This window comes from Myotis nattereri, assembly GCF_964212035.1.
Source record: "Myotis nattereri genome assembly, chromosome: X".
In the NCBI taxonomy this organism is placed as follows: domain Eukaryota; kingdom Metazoa; phylum Chordata; class Mammalia; order Chiroptera; family Vespertilionidae; genus Myotis; species Myotis nattereri.
Window position 1 is genome coordinate 134,394,150 of NC_138078.1, and position 19,151 is coordinate 134,413,300.

Consider the following 19,151-nt stretch of genomic DNA (forward strand, 5'->3'; position numbering starts at 1 on the left):
CAGGTCTCAGAGTAGCAGAAAGCCAGTCAGTGCCAGGAGTTAAAGTGAGGTGCTCACCATTATGTCCCCAGGAGCTCCCCAACCCAGGTCAGATATTACCACACCCCACCATCAACTACATAATCTTGGGCTGTGCCTTCTGTACCCTGAGCAGTCGTCACTTCTGACTTCAGGTTCTTACTGGACAGGCTAATCAGGAGTGATCTCTGTGAGGCCTATGAGCACACCTAAAGGGGAGACCCATAAGTCACTTTTGTCAGAACTGCCTAGGGTGCTTTTCTCTGCTGAGGCCCCTCACACTCTCCCTCTCCCCCAGCCACATGGGTCCTCATTGTCCACCTTCTATCCACACTCGGTCACTTTCCCAGCATGAGTCATCATGCCTGGTCATCATATGAGTGAGCCCTGCAAGCCTGAGGAAGACTATCAGGACTGAAGGGAGAATCAGAACCTGGTGGAGGTGCAGCTGTTCTGGGCTATGCAGGAGGAGGAGGGGGTGGGGAGGGGGGAGGGAGAGGAGGAGTTGGCCCTCTCTCTCTCCTCCTCTCTATCTTCCTCCCACTCAGTCCTGCTTTTAGAAAGCCTAGAGGAGGTGTCTGCTGCTGAGAAATCAATCCTCCCCAGAGTCCTCAGGGTGCCTTCCCCTCCCCCATGCCATGGCAGCCTTTTCAGGGAGCCAATCTGAAGATGGAAGGTCCAGCAGCCAAGATGAGGAGGGTCCAAACACTGAGGGGGAGCCCTGAAGATGATGCCGATTCCTTGCTCCAGAAAGCACTGCATTTGATGACGATGGAAATGGTGGAGTTCCTGCTTCTGAAGTATCGTACAAAGGAGCTAACCACAAAGGCAGAAATGCTGAGTAGTGTCATCAAAGAGCACGAGGATCACTTCCCTGAGATCTTCAGCAAGGCCACTGAGTACATGCAGGTGATCTTTGGCATTGATGTGAAGGAAGTGGACCACAGTACCCACACCTATATGCTGGTCACTACCTTGGGGCTCACCTATGATGGGATGGTGAGCGATGGGCACAGATATCCCAATACTGGTCTCCTGGTCACAGTTCTGAGAGTGATTGCTGTGCATGATGATTGTGTCCCTGAGGAGAAAGTCTGGGAAGCACTGAATACTTTAGGGCTGCATGATGGGAAGGAGCATTGGCTCTATGGGGAGCCCAGGGAGCTCCTCACCAAAGTTTGGGTGCAGAAACAGTACCTGGTGTACCACCAGGTGCCCAATAGTGATCCTGCACGCTATGAGTTCCTGTGGGGTCTCAGGGCCCATGCTGAGACCACCATATCGAAAGCCCTCAAGATTCTTGACAGTGGTAATGACAGGGATCCCCGTTCCCTCCCATCCCTGCCTGAAGGGCCTGAGTGCAATGAGGACCACTATGCCTGAGCCACAGTTGCATCCAGGCAAGTTTCAGGCCCATATGCATCAGCTTTTTTTTCTTCTTCCTTTTTTCTTGGCATAAAATGAGGCCCATTTTCCACTCTGTGTTTGAGGAAAGAGCAGACAATATTCTACATAGTGAGGCCCAGGGCGAGTTGGGGGAATAAGGGCTGTAGCATCTTTGAGTTCCTATAATGATTGAGAAATGTATCCTTGACTCATTTGGGAATTTTTTAAGGGAACTTTCCAATGTTGTTTCTTTTCATAGAATGTTTCATAGGCTTTAGCATCTAAGTTTGTGAATGACATCGGGCACATATGTATTTGTACTTGTCTAATTCAAGAGTAAGATTTGTTACTGTGTTACACAAATTGGGATATTTCCCATCCTAGTTTTAGATCCCAAACTACATAACATGTCTTTAGAGCAGGATTTTCTTGGAAACGTGAAAGAACACAGCAGTACAATTGATGGAGTCAAGAAATAGAAAAATAAAAGCAAAAGGTTGTTAATTCTTGCTTCTTATCCCTTCTCCTCTGTCTTTCTCTGAAGTAAACTATATAAGGATCCTTGTATTTGCTTGCTTCAGTCAAGGAAGTGGATGGATTTCATCTGAATAAAGACAACCTCTCCTCCATGGTTCATTTAATCCCCAGACATTCACAGAGCCTATGTCTTCTGGAAGGCCCTGTGTTAGTAGTGGGGACACCAACATAAGCAGGGCACACCCACCCACAGGATGATAGTGTAGTAGCCCAAGTCACATAAGGAAGGTGGTGAGGTGTCCCCTAAATCCTACAGAACAAGTAACAGAGCCCCTTCTGTTAGCCTCCAGGAGACAGCAGTCAAATGTGCATGGCCTAAGCCAGGGTATTTGGAGCTTTAGGAATCTGTGATTCCCTCTGCGGGGGTTGATTGTAAGGAAGCTGTGGGTGGCAGTGGCACATTGTCTGTCTTGGGTGTGAGAGAAAAGTCTGAAATGGAAAATTGTCCTAACAAGTTCCTTTTGAATCATGAATAAACCAGAGGTGCTGGGGTCCAACCCCAGCGGGCCCAGGGGTCCCCAAAGGTGTGGACAGAGTCGGCGAAGAAGGAATGACACGGAGACAGCGTTCAGTTGATCAGCAGCCTAGCCAGGATCTCCAGCCAAGTTCGGGTCTAGATCTCCAGCGAAGTTCTGTTTAGGATCTCCAGCCAGGTTCTGTGTCCATGGTCTCTTGCTAGGTTCTCCAGCCAGGTTCTCCAGGTTCTCCAGCCAGGTTCTGTAGCCATGTTCCCTCGCTAGGTTCTCCAGCCAGGTTCAGTCACCAGGTTCTAGTCAGGTTCTCTTGCCAATGTCTGTAGTCAGGTTCAGTCCAGGATCTTTTGCCATGTTCTCTCACTAGGTTCTGTCTCTAGGTTCTGAGGGCAGTTTCTGTCCAGGATCTTTTGCCATGTTCTCTCCAGCGAAGTTCTTCTGTCTCTAGAGAACGTTCTGTGTAGGTTCTGTGCCAATTTCTGTCTCTCTTCCTTCTGTCTTCTTACATCTGTATTTATACCAGTTGATTCCAATCCTATCAATCTCTATTTCAAAGGTTAGGGCGTTTCTTATCTCCATTCCAGGAAGTAAAGATTATGTAGCTTAAGCATGATTGTTCGTAGTTAAAGTGATTAATTACCCACCTGGCACTTAGTTAAGAGGTTTTATTCCCGCCCTAACTTCAGGGGAAAATCCCTACCTGGGGAAACAACCTTTCTCAGAGACCTTGGTTAAAACACATAGTGCCTAGAAGGTGAGCAAACATATTAAGAACAGTATGCCATATATGCCAGGTCCCTTGAAACAGCAAGCATGGACCAGCTCCTGGCACAGAGGGAAATCTCCACCTGGTTAGAAGGGTGGTTTCCTGCACGCAGTCTCAGTGTCATTGGACAGCAAGAGCACTAGGTGTGTTATACCCATCATCTGCACAGATTTCTACAGAAATACAGATACGAGACCATGAGTAACATGATAGCTTGGGAGAGCCACAACCCACAGCATAATTAGGTTTGAATGATAATAATCTTGAGTGTGATCTGGCCAATCATTATCAAGGGATAGATTTTGGGTGGGGGTGAAATGAATGAAAACATTTGTTTGGATCAAAGAGCAGCTTGGACGGAGGGAAAGAGTTGTTCCTAGACTCTCTTTCTAGAAGCTTTGTGTTGTGTCCAGCTGGGAAGGCTCCACACACATGAATTTGAGCATACATCCATGAATTGGAAAAATTTGCTGAGTTTTATCTGTGGAACATCCTGTTTGGCCGATTGTGTGTTCTATGCCCTACTGAGCTGCATATTCTCTAACATGACCTTGATAACAAGTAATCCCAGTGCCAACAGAGAGAGTGGAAGTATCTGGGATAAAAATGATATCTATAATAATAAAAGCGTAATATGCAAATCGAGCGAACAACTGAACAGCAGAACGACCATCCTGATGACCTTCCAGATGATCATACTGTGACATGCACTGGCACCAGGCCAGCCAAGGTGGGTGTGATTCAATTAGTTGGGGGGTCCCTGACATCGCCCCACGATCATCCTGCAGAAGGAGGCCCAGGCCAGCCAAGCGATTGCACCCCATGCCTGTTGCCAGAAGAGGGAGGTGATTGGTGGTGTGGGGAGGAGGGGGGCAGCGCCACACAGATGGCAAGCAGTGGCAGAAGCAGGGGCTGGGCCAGCTGCCAGCAGCCTGGGGAAGGAAAGCCCGATAGGCCCTGGTCACCGGCCAGGCCTAGGGACCCTACTGGAGGGGTCCCGGATTGAGAGAGGGCGCAGACTGGGCTGAGGGAACCCCCCCCTCTGCCATGCATGAATTCTGTGCAGCCAGCCTCTTGTTTGAAATAATTGCCATTCATCACATTCCAATTGCCACCAGGCACTGTATGAGATGCTTTACAGACAATCCACACATTCCTGGTCTCTGGACCTTCCTACCAGTCTCCAGGTGTTTTTTGTCCTTCCTTGAAATATGTCACATCCTCAGCTGGACCTCAGTTGGTAATTCTGGTGAATGCTCACCAATTTAGTTGTATTTCCATTCTTGCCCTGGATGGAGGTGCAGGAGAGGTCTGCCTATTCAGCTGCCGTATTCTCCCTCTCCCAACACCACTTATTGAAGAGACTGTCTTTACCCCATTGCAGACTCTTGCCTCCTTTGTCAAATATAAATTCACAATATAGGCATGGATTGATCCCTGGGCTCTATTTTGTTCCATTGATCCATATGTCTGCCCTTATACCAGTACCTGGCTATTTTGATTATAATAGCTTTATACTATAGTTTGATATCAGTTACTGTGATTCCTCCAACTTTGCTCTACTTTCTCAAAAGGTACTGAGCATGGGGCCTAATAAACACTGTCTGACTGGCAGGCATGGGACCCAGGATTGAAATTCTGAAACTGAGCAGTCTTAGCCAAGGGACGTCAGTTCCATAATACCTTCTTTCAACTCCACTGAAGTCAGTCGTGTGAATATTTCATTTCAGAGGACAAGATGAGCCGGGTTCTCTAGATTCCTCACCACAGTAGAAATCCAGTGGCTCTTGAATCAGAGAGCATGAACTAATGTCCCTCCAGAAACCTTGGGACTCTAGAGTGCCTAAAATATATCAAAATGAACACCTTTTCTCCAAAAAATGCCAGACTCTGGTTTCCAGAGCCTTCTCTCCAATTTCCATCCCATAAAATGGGAAAATCCATTTAAATAAGTAATCAGCAGAGTCATGAGCTAGCAAAGGCCACAAAGACTTTAAAGAACTCACGTAAGAGAGATTAAAAATGGTGGCAGAGTACATGGATGTTACATGGACGTGCTCTCAGGAACAAACTGGCATTACAATTAAAATACAGAAAAATATCCTGAATGATCAATGGAAGACTCACAGGAGAGAACCCTGATACCTGAGGACTGAAAGTGGAGACTGCATAGAGACTGGTAGGAAGTACAGAGGCATGAGAGAAAAGAAAACTGTTACCTATAAAGGAGTTTCCATAAAGCTGACACCTGATTTCTCATCAGAAATTCTACAGGCCAGAAGGGAATGGCAATGAAGTACTCAAGGAAATGGAAAGCAAAGATCTGAGACAAAGATTACTATAGCCAGCAAGGCTATCATTAAAAACAGATGGTCAAATAAAGAATTTTCCAGACAAAAAAAATGGGCTAAAATAGTACATCACCACCAAGCCAGCAGTATAAGAAATGCTAAAGGGATTGTTGTCATGAGAAGAAGAAACAGAGAGAGAAACCTAGGCATACAGAATTAAAATGGCAATAAATAAGTACTTATCCTATCTAATAATAGACAAACATGGTAATTGACCATACCTTCACTATGCCTCCCATTGGCTAATCAGGGCGATATGCAAATTAACCGCCAACAAAGATGGCGGCTAATTTGCAAACTGCAGGCAGGGCGGGACAGCGTGAGCTGCCAGCGCAAGCCACCATCCAGGCCCCCGTGTGTGACCCCAGAATCCGCCTGCCTGCCATCCGTGATTGGATCTGATCCCGGGCTGCAGGCTGGCCCCAGAAGCCCCACAAGCCCCAGAAGCCCCAGAAGCCACCTGATTTGGCAGTAACTCTATTAGTAAGCACTCTGAAAGTCAGTGGCAAACATGCACCAATTAAAGGACAGATTATGAGGGTGAATCAAAAACAAAACCCACTTTAAATATAAAGACACATATAGATTAAAAGTAAAGAATTAAGCTGCAGCCTGTTTTTCTCAGTGGATAGAGGATTAGCCCATGGACTGAAGGGTCCCAGGTTTGTTTCCAGTCAAGGGCATGTACCTCAGTTGCTGGCTTGATCCCCAGTCCCTATCAGAGCATGTGCAGGAGGCAACCAATCAATGTGTCTCTCCCTTTCCCTTCACTCTCTCTAAAATTCAGTAGAAAAATATCCTTGGGTGAAGATTAACAAAAACAAAGTAAATGGATTAAGTAACATTAAAGAGAGTATAAGAAAAATATATTCCAAATTTTGTTAGTTGTATAATGGTTATGTTTAAATTATTAACACCTAAGAAATTGGGTGAAGGGTACATATAATATGCTGTAGTATTTTATAGTTTTTTTTTTACATGTATGAGGTTATTTCAAATTAAAATATTAAAAAATTAAAAATTAATAAAATATTAATTGAAATATATCTGCATTACATGAAAAATCTCCTAATTGCTTCTAGCAAATTTATTGAATTGTTCTAAAATTTACAAGGGTTCAATTAAAAATTACTTAATTCTAAATGATATGATAGAAAATATATAATAGTGCAGTTATAAGCACTTATCTGAAAATAACAATTTAAAGAAGTGAATTTAAAGAAGGGATTAGCCAAAGAAAATATATGCACAACCCATGGACACAGACAACAGTATGGTGATGGCCAGAGAGAAGGGGGCAAGAGCTGGGTAGAAGGGGCAAAAGGGAAGAAATAGGGACATCCTATATAATAATAATAAAAGGCTAATATGCAAATTAACTGAATGGCAGAATAATTGGTTTCTATGATGCGCACTGGCCATCAGGGCGCAGATGCTTAATGCAGGAGCTGCCCCCTGGTGGTCAGTGCACTTCCATATGGGGAGTGCCACTCAGCCAGAAGCTGGCTCATGGCTGGACAGCGCAGAGGTGGTGGCAGGAGCCTCTCCCACCTCCGTGGCAGCACTAAGAATGTCCAACTAACAGTTTAGATCCGATCCCTTGGGGGCCTAAGCCTTTAGTCGGACATCCCCCGAGGGCTCTCTGGCTGCCAGAAGGATGTCTGACTGCAAGCTTAGGCCTGATCCCCTGGGGAGTGGGCCTAAGTCGACAGGTGGACATCCCCCAAGGGGTCCTGGACTGCAAATGGGCACAGGCCGAGCTGAGGGATCCCCCCCCTCGAGTGCACAAATTTTTGTGCACCGGGCCTCTAGTCAATAATAACCCTTAATGTAAATGGATTAAATGCTCCAGTCAAAAGTCATAGGGTAGCTGAATGGATTTAAAACCTGACCCAATTATATTCTGTCTACAAGAGACCCACCTCAGAACAAAATACATACACAGGATGAGAGTGAAGGGATGGAAATTTTTTTTCCATGCAAATAGAAAAGAAACAAAAAAGTTGGAGTAGCAATACTCATATCCAACAAAATAGACTTTAAAATGAAGGCCATCACAAGACACAACAAAGGTCACTATATAATAATAAAGAGATTGATCCAATAAGAGGATATAACGTTGGTGAACATACATGCACCCAATATAGGAGCACCAAAAACAAACAAACAAAAAAAACCCCAAAAAACAAACAAACGAAAAATACTTCTAGAGGACTTTAACTGAGAGATCGACAACAATACAGTCATAGTATGGGACTTTAACACCTCACTGATTTCGCTGGTTAGATGTTCCAGAAAAAAACTTAACAAGAAATCAATGACTCTAAAAGACACACTGGATCAGATGGATTTAATTGACATTTATTGAACATTTCACCCCAACGCAGCAAACTATACATTCTTGTCAAGTGCACATGGATCATTTACAAAGACAGACCCCCTTGATAGACATAAAGCAATTCTTTACAAGTTAAAGAAGATTGAAATCATATCAAGCATCTTCTCAGATCACAGTGGAATGAAATTACAAACCAACTACAGTAAAAATACCCCAAAACATTCAAGCATATTGAGGCTGAATATCATGTTATTAACAGATTGTTTGCGGGTAGTTTTTATCGCACGCTAACAGGTGGCACAGGCCATTTTTGCTAATTTTTTGTGCAAATGGCAACGTTCAGTGAAATTATGATAACTTTAGTTTACGTATTTATACGTTTCCCGCATTCTACCGCTAGTCTATAAAAAACGTATTAATACGTGTCCCGCGCTGTACTACCAGTCAACGTAAAACGTATAAATACGTTTCCCACATACCATGTGTTAAGCAATGAATGGGTTACCAACGAGACCAAATAAAGAAATAAAACATTTCCTGGAAACAAAAGAAAATGAACACACAACAACCCAAAATCTCTGGGACACAGAAAAGCAGTACTGAGAGGGAAATTCATAGCACTACAGGCATACCTCAAAAAACAAGGAAAATCAGCAATAAATTATTGAACCCTACAACTTAAAGAACTAGAAAGAGAACAACAAGAAAAGTCCAGGGTAAGTAGAAGGAAAGAAATAATAAAAATTAGATCCAAAATAAATAACATATCTACACTAATAAAAGAGAAAAATGGTAATTGGCGTACGGCGATACCTTTTTCATTGGCTAATCAGGGCTATATGCAAATTAACTGCCAACAAGATGGCGGCTAATTTGCATATGTAGGCACAATGCAGGGAGGCAAAAGGGAAAGCAGGAAGAAGCCCCCTGCCACTGACAGTGATCGGAAACCCAGGGGGGAGCTAAGAGCTGGGGGGCAGGGCAAAGGCAGCCCTGGGGCCGCCTTTGCCCTGCCCCCCAGCCATGATCGAAGAATCAGGCGCCTTTGCGGCCCTGGCCAGTGATAGCAAGGGGTTGAGCCAGCGATGGGAGCTGGGCACGGTCAAAGCTGGCAGTACCAGGAGCTAGGGGTCCCTTGCCTGGGCCTAAAGCGAAGCCCACGATCGCGGCGCCCCCCGCTGCCACTGCAGGTCCCCGCTGCCTGGGCCGGACGCCTAGGCCAGAGGTGTCAGGCCTGGGCAGGGGCGGAGCCTGCAACCGCGGGGAGCTGGGGGTCCCCTGCCCAGGCCTGACACCTCTGCCGGAGGCCTCAGGCCTGGTCAAGGGGCCGATCCAGTGATTGGTGATCGGAGGGTGATGAGGGTCAACTCCTCTGGCTGAGGCATCAGGCCTGGGCAGGGGGTGGAGCCGGGGATTGGGGGGATATGATGGTCCCCTTGCCCAGGCCTGAAGCCTGGGTCAGAGGCGTCAGGCTTGGGCGGGGGGTGGAGCAAGCGATCAGAGGGAGATGGGGGTCCCCTGCCCAGGCATGATTCCTGGGCCAGAGGCCTCAGGCCTGGGCGGGGGCCAGAGCCAGTGATTGGGGGGAGATGGGGGTCCCCTGTCCAAGCCTGACACCTCTGGCGGAGGCGTCAGACCTGGGCAAGGGGCCGATCAGGCGATCGGAGGGTGATGGGGGTCAACGCCTGAGGGCTCCCAGTATGTGAGAGGGGGCAGGCTGGGCTGAGGGACACTCCCCCCCCCCACACCCAGTGCATGAATTTCATGCACCGGGCCCCTAGTGTGTATATATATATATATGTATTGATATATATATATCAATGAAACCAGGAGCTGGTTCTTTGAAAGGATAAACAAAATTGATAAACCATTAGCCAGACTCATCAAGAAATAAAGAGAGAGGACCCAAATAAATAAAAATAGAAACAAAATAGAGGAGTAACCACTGACACCACAGATATACAAAGGATTGTAAGAAAATACTATGAACTACTATATGCCAACAAGTTGGACAATGTGGATGAAATGGACAAATTCCTAGAAAAATACAATCTCCCAAAACTAAATCAGGAGGAATCAGAAAACCTGAATAGACCAATAACAACTGATGAAATAGAAGCAGTAATAATAATAAAAAAAAAAACTCCAAGGTAACAAAAGCCCAGGACCAGATTGATTCACAGGAGAGTTTTACCAAATATTCAAAGAACTAACACCTATACTCCTCAAACTATTTCAGAAAATCCAAGGGGAAGGGACAGTTCCAAACTCTTTTTATGAGGCCCGCATTATCTTAATTCCAAAACCAGATAAAGGCCCTACAAAGAAAGAGAATTTCAGGCCAATATCTCTGATGAACATAGATACTAAAATCCTCAACAAAATATTAGCAAATCACATCCAGCAATATATTAAAAAGATCATACACCATAACCAAGTGGGATTTATTCTGTGGACGCAAGGCTGGTATAATATTCGTAAATCAATAAATGTGATACATCACAAAAACAAATTGAAAGACAAAAATCACAGGCTCACATCAATAGATGCAGAAAAAACATTCAACAAAATTCAACACCCATCTCTATCCTATCTAATAATAGACAAACATGGTAATTAACTGTAACTTCGCTACCCTTCCCATTGGCTAATCAGTGAGATATGCAAATTAACTGCCAACCAAGATGGCGTCCAGCAGCCACGCAGCTGAAGCGAACATGAGGCTTGGTTGCCCCGGCGATGGAGGAAGCTAAAGTTCCCCGCCTCCTGCAGCCCAGCTCTGATCTCCGGATGGAACAATGTTGCAATTATAGAAGCTAAATAAACCCCAGGTACCTGCTTTTAGCCGCCAGTGGGCTCAGAGCTTAGAGCGCCAGTGATGGCAACAGAGTTTCAATTATAGAATCTAAACAAACCGAGATACCTGCTTTCAGCCAGCCACGGCCTCAGAGCTGGCAACGGCCTCAGAGCTGGAGCTGGCTCTCAGCTCCAGTGACAGCTATAGAAGGTAAATAAAACCCAGAATAAAAAAAAAATTAAAAAAAGAGCCTGGGAGCTTCAGTCGCCCGCCAGCCTGAAAACGGCCCTCAGCCCCTCACCCAGACTGGCCAGGCACCCCAGTGGGGACCCCCACCCTGAAGGGGGTGTGACCAGCTGCAAACAGCCATCATCCCCTCATCCAGGCTGGCCAGGCACCCAAGTGGGACACCCACCCTGATCCGGGACACCCTTCAGGGCAAACCAGCCAGCCCCCACCCATGCACCAGGCCTCTATCCTATATAGTAAAAGGGTAATATGCAAACTGACCCTAACAGCAGAAAGACTGGGAATGACTGATCACTATGACACACACTGACCACCAGGGGGCAGACGCTCAATGTGGGAGCTGCCCTCTGGTGGTCAGGGCGCTCTCACATGGGAGGAGCTCTGCTCAGCCACAAGCCAGGCTGATGGCTGCCAGTACAGCGGTGGTAGTGGGAGCCTCTCCTGCCTCCTCAGCAGCGCTAAGGATGTCCGACTGCAGTTTAGCCCTGCTCCCTGCTGGCAAGTGGACATCCCCCAAGGGCTGCTGGGCTGCCAGAGGGATGGCTGATTGCCATCTTAGGCCCAATTCCCTGGGGAGTGGGCCTAAGCCAGCAGGTGGTCATCCCCTGAGGGGTCCCAGACTGCAAGAGGGCACAGGCCAGGCTGAAGGACTCCCCTCCCCCCCGACTGCACAAATTTTTGTGCACTGGGCCTCTAGTATATATATATATATATATATATATATATATATATATATATATATATATATAAAACCCTAATATGAAAATAGACCAAATGGCAGAACAATGCCAAATCCCAGCAAAGGGACCAAAGACAGGCTAAGACCTGGGACCAATTACTCTCCCCAGGACAGCTGCCACACATAGTTCCTGGAGAGGAGGTTAGGTGAGAGCCAAGCAGAAAGTCAGCACCTTGCTCAGGAGGCTGGAGTTCAGAGCAGGCTATAGTCCTGGCAGGGGAATGGTGATTTCTTATGGGAGCAGGACCATGGCTGAGACCCATCACACCAGCCACTCATGGGGCAGGCTCAGGACATCTAAAAAATGTCAGAACATTCCTGCTGATAGGCAGTAAAGCTCTTGTGTACTCTGCCCCAACATCATCAGGACTGGCCAGACAACTGGGTGATGTGTGTCTGCAGAGGCTACATTACAGGTTTCTGTACCCTGAAAAGTCCTCCCTGAAGAACCTGGGAAATTCTCAGTATGTTCAAGCTGTCCCTGCCCTGTGGTCCATAGCCTCCTTGTGGGAGCACTATCTCACACCAATCAGTTCCCTCCAGGAATGGGCATTTGGTGTTCCTACTTTCATCCTGCAGTGCCCCACAGGGTTCTGGTCCTGGCACTTGTCCCAAAGACACTCATTTCATGATGTCCCGAGGGTTCCAGCTCATCTCCTGCTACATCTGCCCTGATTTCTTCCACAGGCCAGTCCAGGGCAACTCAGATGGAATCTGGTGGGTGTTCCTCGTTCCAACTCTCCTGGGATTGCTGAGCATCTTCCAAGCCTGCATCCCTGGACCCTAAAGCCCTCCTCTGTTCAGGTCCTTTCCAAATTCTCACTTGGCTCTCAGGTATCTGGGGCCTGGTAGGGGACATCCTGTTGACCACCCCTGCCATCTTCTACCTTCCTCTGCTCAAATTGCCTGTTTGGAACACAAGGTCCAAACTGGTTTTGTGGGTGACTGACAAGGCACCCTTGCCACCCTCTCTACCCTTAGCCTCATCCTCAGACACCAACCCCTAATAATCACCTGAATAAGACCATCAGTTTAATCAAGCATTTGAGCATAACCATGGGAATTATTTGAAAACTGGTGGCCTGGTGCACGAATTCATGCACATTGAAAGGAAATTAATTAGAAGAAATATTTTAATATTGCTATTCACCCTTTCTCTATAATAGAAGTGTCAACCAAATTCACAATTGACAATGACAAATGGAAATCCATGTGCGCAATTGGCCCCAGTGAGAGCTTTATATATATATATATATATATATATATATATATATATATATATATATATATATAGATAGATAAACTTGCTTAATTAGACCTGTTTTCTAATTTAGCTAAACTTTTCCCAGCCCAGTGAAGCACCCCAACTTCTCTTTCAGATAACTGCCAGCAACACAGCAGTAAATATCAACATGAAGCAGATTATTATTGTAGTTCACGCAGGGAGAACAATGGGTAAAATATTTAACTGCAGCAGTATTTAACTATAGTCTGCACAGTGACAAAAACCTGAAGTCATTTTCAAGGTCTGCCATTTCTTACTTCTTTTCAGTTGGGTCAATTTCTAAGCTTTCTAAATCTCCCTTTTCTGGCTAATGAAAAGAAAATAGGATTCCACCGAGTCTCCGATCTACCTACTCCAGGACTTCTGTGAGGATCAAATGAGATGAGGTACAGGAAAATGCTTCACGGACAGTTGGTTAAAGTGTGAAATGTTTGCACCGGGCTATAAAGCAAGTTGTGTCCCTGGGCTGAAGAAACTGCAAGAAGGTTAGTTATCACTAGGGAGAGAAAGCTGGGTGTTGCTACGTGACATCATTACTCAGTGCCCACAGCCACCGTTTCTGGGCTGGGCTGGGCTGTGGGCCACATTTTTCACCATGGGGTCTCAGCAGCGTTGGCTGCAATTTGGTGGGGTGTTGCTCTGGGGTGGTGGCAGAGACTGTGTCCACTTGGGGGAAGCCAAGTGTTGCTTTGTGGGCGGCAGGTCTGCAGTGCCATTTCTCTGTAAATGGCCAGTGAGCATCACAGAAGCTCCTGCACTGAGTGTCTGTCCCCTGGTGGTCAGTGTGCGTCATAGTCACTGGTTAGATGGACAATTAGCATATTAGCCTTTTATATATATAGAAGATAACTTGCAGTCACAGTGATTAGTCACATGGTCACATGACAATGATTATTATTTACCCATCACTAGGAAACTCACCAGGAAGATATCTCACATCCTGCCAGCTCTGCCTGAATCATACTGGCTGAAAGAGGATACTCTTCTGGGGCTGTCATGCGAAGATAACTGCACATGAACATCATTACTGGGGACACAGGAAGAGCAAAGCCCCAAGATGTGCAGACTGGGGCCAGGGTGGAGAGAGAGTGGACAGCAGTGGTGATGGGGGCAATGGGCAGGGACCCAGAAGGAGGACACCACCATGCCAACAGAGCCAGTTGGCTGCCTGCCTCCTTATCACCATCCATCACAGCACTGAGGGGTAGATTGGAGCAGCTCAGGAGCCTAGGGGTGCAGTAGGCATGAAGGAATTCCTGCAGCCAGCTTCCACTGGGCTGGCTCCTCCTTTGAACATCCCCATCCCTGCCCAGGGCCTTAAAGGCACACAATCTGGCATCTCACTTCTCAAGGGAACATGTGCGTGGCATAAGTCTCTGGGTGAACTAGCACACTGCTCTGTGTCTGCATTCTCATGGCCTGAGAATGAATCCACAGACCTTGTGCAGCCTTCTGTAGAAATTGCTGTGATAAACAATGCTGCTGCTCAACATTCAGTGGCAAAGGGTCATCACACAGCCCTTGCTAAGTACAAGATTACTGGCAATGCAGGGTCCCCATTCATTCAGGGAAGAGGAAAACAAGGTGAGGATGAGCACTTGACATCTCCCAGTCAACAGTTGCATGGTAGAAGCTCCAAAATGTAGTTGCTGTAATCTGTGGTGACAAAATCCCCTTCATTTCTGGGAGGACTTTCTCAGAAAGTCACATTTCCCTTGAAATTCTCCACCTTTTCCCAGTGCCCCCCACTACTATGTGAAAGATGCTTCAAATCCCCCATCACATGTAATTTTCAAATCATTCTACACATCTCAGCAGAGAAAGCTCACCCTCTTAATTCCGGAGGACCTTTCTGCACTTTCCATAGCAATACCCCCTGAAATCTCATGAGGCTGTGGATTTTCTCCTTTCTTCCTGTTCAATATCACAATATCCACCTGTGAGTCTCTGCTGCCTTCCACATTTCTGAGTGTACATGAACAAGGAAACTGGTGTATATTGGATTTACAGTAGCTAGTAGTTATTTCTAGTATAGGTTTGACTCCAGACACTACCAATCTCTCCTTTGAAAATGTGTTTCTCTGGTCAATCTGAGGCAGGGGGTCCCGCGGGGGTGAGGCCGACGGAGTCCTATCGAAGCATGCCCGACTCCGGAGACAGGTTCAAGACGCAGTCTAAACTTTATTGTTTAGTACAGAGACATATATAACTTTCTGGACCAATCAGAAGTTTACAGCATCCTTAGGGCAACCAATGGTAGGAAAGTTAGGGTACTATGTAGGGGGCTCTAGGGGGCTTACTCAGGCGGGCGTTGCCACTTCCCGGTGTGCCAAGGAAGCTTGTATAGGCGGAGTGCGCTCACGCCATTGCATCCGCCGCCGCACTGAGATAAATCTCCTGAGCTCTTCCCACATCAATCAAAGATCTCAGAGCCCAATTAGAAACTAAACAGTAAATGAGCCAAAATGGCTGCTTGGTGAAATTTCCTCCTAAAGGATAGATTATTCTTTGTGGGTGTGGACTCTCAAAAACAGGGTGCAATCAACACAAAGCCCCCAGAATTCCAGTCCAATACCAACTTCTTTCCTCTTTGCAGCTACCCTTCCATTAAAACCACCTATTTTCCTTCATGTCATCTCACTAATATCCAGCACTTGCTTATAGTTGACCGAGGTAAACAGAGGGTAACTGTAATAAATTGTCAATTCAATGGAGTCAGCCCTGGCTTTCCCAGGCCAGAAAAAAAGAGTGCATGTCCAGTAACTTAGGGGCATTGTTTTAAGGAGCAAGGCCCTTATTGCTCAGGAAATCCTTGTGGTTAATGGGGATAAAACACCTATCTCTTCACTGTGTTCTTCTGAAATGAGACAGAAGCACAGGACAGACAACCTTCCCTTCCTGACTGGGGTGGATTTTTCTCTCTGATTTATACATGATCCAGAAGGAAATTCAGAGCAATTCTCCATTTCAGACGTTTACATCCAAGATACACCATCTGCAGAGTCTAGCCACTGCCACCACCCAGCTTCTTTACAATCAACCCCCACAAGGGAAACACAGCTTCCCAAAGCCCCAAACTGTTCTGGCTCAAGCCATTTACACTTGAGTGCTGTCCCCTGGAGCCCCACTGCCTCTCCCCTTCTATTACTTGTTCTATAGAACTTAGGGGACACCTCACCACTTTCCTCACATGACTGTGGCTCCTAAACTATCATCCTGTGTGTGGGTGTGCCATGCTTATGTTGGTGTCCCCACTACTAACACAGGGCCTTCCAGAGGACATAGGCTCAGTCTGGGGGTTAAATGAACCACTGAACCATCTTTATTCAGATTAAATCCCTCCACTTTCTTGAATGAACCAAGCAAATCCAAGGATCCTTATACAGTTTGTTTCATAGAAAGACAGACAAAAAAGGGATCAGAAGTAAGAATTAACAACCTTTTGCTTTGATTTTTGTTTCTTGAACCCATTGTTTGTACCGATGAGGTCTTTCACATTTCCAAGGAAATCTTTTTCCAATGCCATATTATCTAGTTTGGGATCACAGAGTAGGATGGAAAGTGTCCCAATTTGTGTTACACAACAGCAAAACTCTTTCTTTTGAACTAGATAGTACAAATAAATGTATGGTCAACGTCAGTCACAAACTTAGATACTGAAGCTTATGAAACGTCTATGGAAAGGAACAACATTTGAAAATTTCGACACAAATCAAGGATACATTTCTAAACCCAAAGATACTACAGCCCTTATTCCTCCAACTTTCCCTGGGCCTCACTACCTAGAATGTTGACTACCCCCTTCTCAAACACAGTGAAGAATTGGCCTCACATCATGTCAGATGTGGGCCTGAAACATGCCTGGGGGAAACTTGGTTCAGGCTCCCTCTTCCTCATCACTCAGAGCCTCTTGAAACAGGGATGGGACAGACCTGGGATCCTTTCTATAATCCCTGAGAAAAAACTTGAGGACTTTCAACTTGGTGGTCTCAGCGTGGGCCCTAGGGCCCCACAGGAACTCATAGCGTGCAGGATCACTGTTGGGCACCTGTCGGTACTCCAGGTACTTTTCCTGCACCCAAACTTTGGTGAGGAGCTCCCTGGGCTCCCCATAGATCCAATGCTCCTTCCCATCACACACACCCATGACATTCAGTGCTTCCCAGACATTCTCCTCAGGGGCACAGTCACCCTCTGCAAGGATCAATCTCAGGAGCATGACCAGGAGGCCAGTGTTGGGCATGGATTGCCCATTGGACACCATCCCATCATATGTGAGCCCCAAAGTGGTGACCAGGACATAGGTGAGGTTGCTGGGGTCCACTTCCTTCACATCAATGCCAAAGAGGAGCTGCATGCATTCAGAGGCTAGGCTGAAGATCTCAGGGAAGTGGTCCTGATACTTTCTTATGACTCTACTCAGCATTTCTGCCTTAGTAGTTGGCTGCTTTGCACGATATTTCAGGAGTAGAAACTCCACCAGTTCAGTCATCTTCAAATATAGGGCATCATGGAGTGACGACTCAGCATCTCCAGAGTCCTCTCTGCTGCTTGTCTCCTGTTCATCTTGGCTGCTGAAGCCCTCATCTTCAGACTGGCTACACACAGGGGCCGCCATGGCAGAGGCAGAGTCAGGAACCCAGAGGGCTCTGGGGAGGACTTGGTGTCTCAGCAGCACACACCTTCTCTAGGCTGCGTGGGAACAAGTCAGAGAGGGACAAAGATAAGGAGACAGACACAACCAAGTCCTCATTCCCAAACAGCTGCACTTCAAACAGGCTTTGATCCTCCCTTGAGTCCTGATGGTCTTCCTTGAGATTACAGAGATCCCTTTCTAACCAAGAGGCATGATGACTCTTGTTGGACGTCAACCAGACTGTGGGCAGGAGATGGGCCATGGGGAACAACCAGTTGGATAAAGAGAGGGAATCTGAGGCCCTTGCTGGCATGGTTCAGTGGTTAGAGGATTAGCCTGCCCACCAGAGCATTTAATTCCTGGTCAAGAGCACATATCTCAGTTGCAGTTACAATCTCTGCTCCAGGCCTGGATGCTTGTGGTAAGCAACCAACCAATGTGTCGTTAACACATCAATGTTTTTCTCTCGTTCTCTCTCTCTCTACCCCCTCCCTTACACTCTCTAAAAATCAATTGGGGAAAGTATCCTCACGCCTCCTATGAGGATGAAAAAAGAAGAGGGGGAATGTGAGTATCCTTAGCTGAGAAACACACCCTCAGTGGCTCTGAAAATGGAGAATTTTAGGGCTATTTTATAAGGGTGTTCTTAGGTCTCACAGGGATCTCTCCTCCTGGGCAACTTTTCCCCTAAGATCCTGAAGGTGAAAGTAAGAAGACTCCTCAGGGTGCAGCTAGCACATTTGGAGATACTGGGTCTGACAGTGGTCCTGTAGGGTGGGGTGGTATGAAGTCTCTTCATGGGGGAATGATCCTTCTGTACCCACTGAAGGCCTGCTTCTCCCACCCCACCCCCTGCTTTCCTGAGATCACGCTCTTACAACAAGAACACACATCCCTGAAACTTAAGAGAAGTGAGAGGTCCCCATATTTCGAAGCACCTGTATGGGGGCTTATCATTGCCGTCAAGGGACAACAATGTGTGGCCATAATCTATGGGTTCTACATGGCTTGGTATGAAGGGTTCCCTCAGTCCTCACAATGGCCCCTTCTGGGGCCTGGCTTCCTGCCTCACCTAGCTTGAGTCAAGATCAGTAGATCAAGGCCCTGCCATTCCTGGGTCCATGGAGGTGAAAATGGAAAGAGGCCCAGCCTGAAAGCCCTGCACATGGTTTCCAGGGCTGACAATAGGCAAAGACAAGATTTTTTTTGGGGGGGGGGGCACCCACTTTGTTCTTGAGATTGGGCTATACTCCTTCCACCTTTAGGGACCTCACCTTGACTCTTGGCAGGACGTAGGACTCTGCTCTCAGTTGAACAGGTGTACTTCCTCAAATGACCTGATGTTGTCCTCTCAGACCAAGGTCCTCAACTTCCTAACAGACTACAGAACAAAGTGAGACAGTTTCATATCCATGCCCCAAATCATCCCTACCCCTGTCAACATCACAAAAGTCTAGCAGCAGAGACAGGGCTCTCTATCCTGGTTGGATTGGCCAAGTACCCCTGTAGATTATTCACTTTTACTCTTGCCAGGACCTGCCCTTCTTCCAGGCCCTCCTCTTGGAACTCTTGATCT

The 19,151-nt window shown here is 46.6% G+C and overlaps 1 protein-coding gene and 1 pseudogene across 2 annotated transcripts; one reads left to right on the plus strand and one right to left on the minus strand.

The window, feature by feature from the left end:
• Positions 1-379: 379 nt before the first annotated feature.
• Positions 380-1,401, plus strand: LOC308511000 (melanoma-associated antigen 10-like; annotated as a pseudogene). The gene is made up of 2 exons: positions 380-398; positions 608-1,401. The product of its transcript is annotated as a melanoma-associated antigen 10-like (transcript).
• A 15,247-nt stretch (positions 1,402-16,648) lies between these two features.
• Positions 16,649-17,569, minus strand: LOC308510904 (melanoma-associated antigen 10-like). Its single transcript, XM_081080976.1, has one exon. It carries the CDS (start codon positions 17,555-17,557, stop codon positions 16,817-16,819), a length of 741 nt encoding a protein of 246 aa, XP_080937102.1. The 5' UTR covers positions 17,558-17,569; the 3' UTR covers positions 16,649-16,816.
• Positions 17,570-19,151: the final 1,582 nt, after the last annotated feature.